General features: G+C 54.4%; 1 protein-coding gene across 1 annotated transcript; it reads right to left on the bottom strand.

Annotated features, from left to right (window-relative positions):
• Positions 1-451: 451 nt before the first annotated feature.
• On the bottom strand, positions 452-1,735 carry Znf648 (zinc finger protein 648). Its single transcript, XM_013157835.2, is given in 9 exon segments — positions 452-636; positions 639-659; positions 662-859; positions 862-977; positions 1,107-1,165; positions 1,168-1,280; positions 1,283-1,455; positions 1,457-1,495; positions 1,497-1,735. Coding segments are annotated over 9 exon segments (1,143 nt in total).
• Between the last annotated feature and the right edge of the window lie 767 nt (positions 1,736-2,502).

Raw genomic sequence — 2,502 nt, 5'->3', positions numbered from 1 at the left:
ACCATTTCTGGAAATGTCTTTATTTATGGTTTTATGGTGAAAACCGAAAAGTGCCTTTCTCTAATACCTTCTCAGTATGAAGGCAGGACAAGACCACTTTTCCCCCACAGAACCCCTAGAGCCTTGTGCAGAGTCCAAAATGTAACGCTATAAACAATTTCTGGTTGATTAGGGTTCCCTGAACTCAACTATGCACAAGCTCCTACTCCTTTATCTTACTCTTTTCCAATTGTGAGTTACAGAAGATGGGTGAAATCACACCTGGGTACTATCCTTGCATTTATTTCTGTAAGAAAAGATCAAATTCATAAAGCAGATGGACCAGCAATCGCCTCTGGGAGGAGAGGTTAATCAGTCAGGCTGGCTGACAGAACACAGGAGTGTATCTATGTGGGGATTTCAACCACTGAGATCCAGTGTCTTTGTCCCCTAGGATCAGCAGGCCAGGCCCTCAGTTGTCAGAGGAGAAAGGGATGAGCTCCTTGCAGGTGTCGTGCTTGGTGTGTTGTCGCTGGAGGTGATTGGACCCGTTGAAGGCCTGCCTGCAGTCCTCACACTCATCTGGTCCCTACCCACTGTGCATCCTGGTGTGCTGGGTCAGCTTCCAGGCGATGCGGAATGCCCCCCCACACTCGCGCAGAGGAAGCCCTTTTCCCCAAATCGATCTGTCAGTGCCGCTTCAAGGTGGAGGCATCTGTAAAGGTCTGGCCACACTGAGGGCAAGGACAGGGCCTCTTGCCAGTGTGGATGCGCTGGTGGTGCACAAGGCGTGAGGGCTGCGCGAAGGCCACTCTGCAGTCAGCACACTGGCCCGTGAGCAGCGTCCGGTGTTCGTACAGGTTGGAGGATTTGGTGAGGATTTGCCGCAGATGGGGCAGGGGAAGGGCCTCTCGCTCAAGTGCACGCGCTGGTGCTCCACAATGAGACTGACCACTACGAACTCGCGGTCACAGGCTGGGCAGCGGAAGGGCTTTGCAACCAATGTTTTTTTTTGTTTGTTTGTTTTGTTTTTTTTAATCAGTACAGGGGATCGAAATCATGACCACCTGTTTGCAAGGCAGGCGCTTATGCCGCTGAGCTAAATCCCCAGCCCTAAGGGCTTTGCACTTAGATGCGTGCGCTGATGGCACAGTAGGGACAGCGGCTTGTTGGAGGTCAGGGTGTACAGCACTCGTTGTACAGGAAAAGTTTGTTGTTGCTGTGCATGTTGCGCTGCTGTTTGCGTGGCTCGGAGAAGCCCACAAAGGCCTGGCTGCAGTCTGCGTAACTGTAGGGCTTCAGCTGTGCTTCTGGTGACCCGAGCACCAGATGTAGGCCTTGTCGCAGAAAGGGCACCTGTAGGGCTGCTGGCAGGTGTGCAGGCGCCGGCGTGGCTGCAGTGTTTCGCGGTGGGAGCAGGCCTTTACGCACAGCACCCAAACCCCGCGCTTCGCAGCGCCCTGGAAGCCTGCCGGCCTTCTGGAAGGCCCGCCCTTCCTGCAGGCACTGGTACGCATGCCTCAGCCTGCCCGCCCTCTGGGGCATCTGCCCCGTGCTGCCCCTTTTTTTTGCTGTTCGGCGCTTTTGCCAACACTGCTGCCAGGCTGGCTGGAGTGGCCGAACTCTGAGCCACGGGTGTCTTCCGCGTGGGGAGGGCCCAGCTATGCCCAGCCTGGGCAAGCACTCTAAATAGGAGCTGTCTGGGAATGTGGGCACACCTTTCTGCGCACAGGGACGAGAAAGCTCGATGGGCCATCCAAGGCTGTGTCCTGTTTGCCTTCTGGTCTCCATGACCACCTGCAGGTAGTGAATTTCCTAGGAGTTTGTGTGCAGTGTAACAACTTGTATGAGAGGCTGCCTGGAAGGGCACCCAGAGCCTGCTTCCAGGGAGCCCTCCCTCTCCCCACTAGGTTTTTTTCTTAAACATCCCCATAGGCTTCTGCCCCAGGCCCCCAGCACTAAGGAAGTCTGAGAATTTCTCTTCCTTCTTGCAGAATGGAGGCTGCCACTGCAAGTCTGGATTGTTAGCAGTTCTTGGTGAGTGGCACAGCTACCTCATGTCCACTTCATCCCCTGTATCCTCTCCCTCTCTCTCTAAGTCCTTGCGCAGCATCTGTGTGTCTTGAGTCAAGCTGCTGAGCGACACCTTGCCCCACCTGTTGTGGAAGTCCACTTGTGACATGAGGTGCAGGCCCTTCATTGCCTGCCCCCTTTGAGGAAGAGCCTTGGCCTTGGCTTAGGGTACCTGCAAAAGGGAAGGTGTAAAGAGGAAACCACAAAGAATGTACTTAATCACTTACATGATCGATGGAACCAGTGCTTACTACCACCTTGTTTCCAAAACTAGTATCCGTGCCAGATGTATTGTGGGGAGAAGGAGCTGCACCCTGCTGAAAATGCCACAGTTGTCCTTCTTCACATTTGCTAGAAGCCCAGAAGACCATGCTGTAGAGGAGGGCCAGAGATGGCAGACTTTAGTGGGGACCAGCTGTGCCCTGCCCTGTCCAGCGTGCTCACACTCCC

The sequence above is a fragment of the Cavia porcellus genome, unplaced genomic scaffold, assembly GCF_034190915.1.
Source record: "Cavia porcellus strain 051 isolate PalLab524CR breed Dunkin Hartley unplaced genomic scaffold, mCavPor4.1 scaffold_29, whole genome shotgun sequence".
In the NCBI taxonomy this organism is placed as follows: Eukaryota; Metazoa; Chordata; class Mammalia; order Rodentia; family Caviidae; genus Cavia; species Cavia porcellus.
This window is presented reverse-complemented; position numbering and strand designations above follow the sequence as displayed.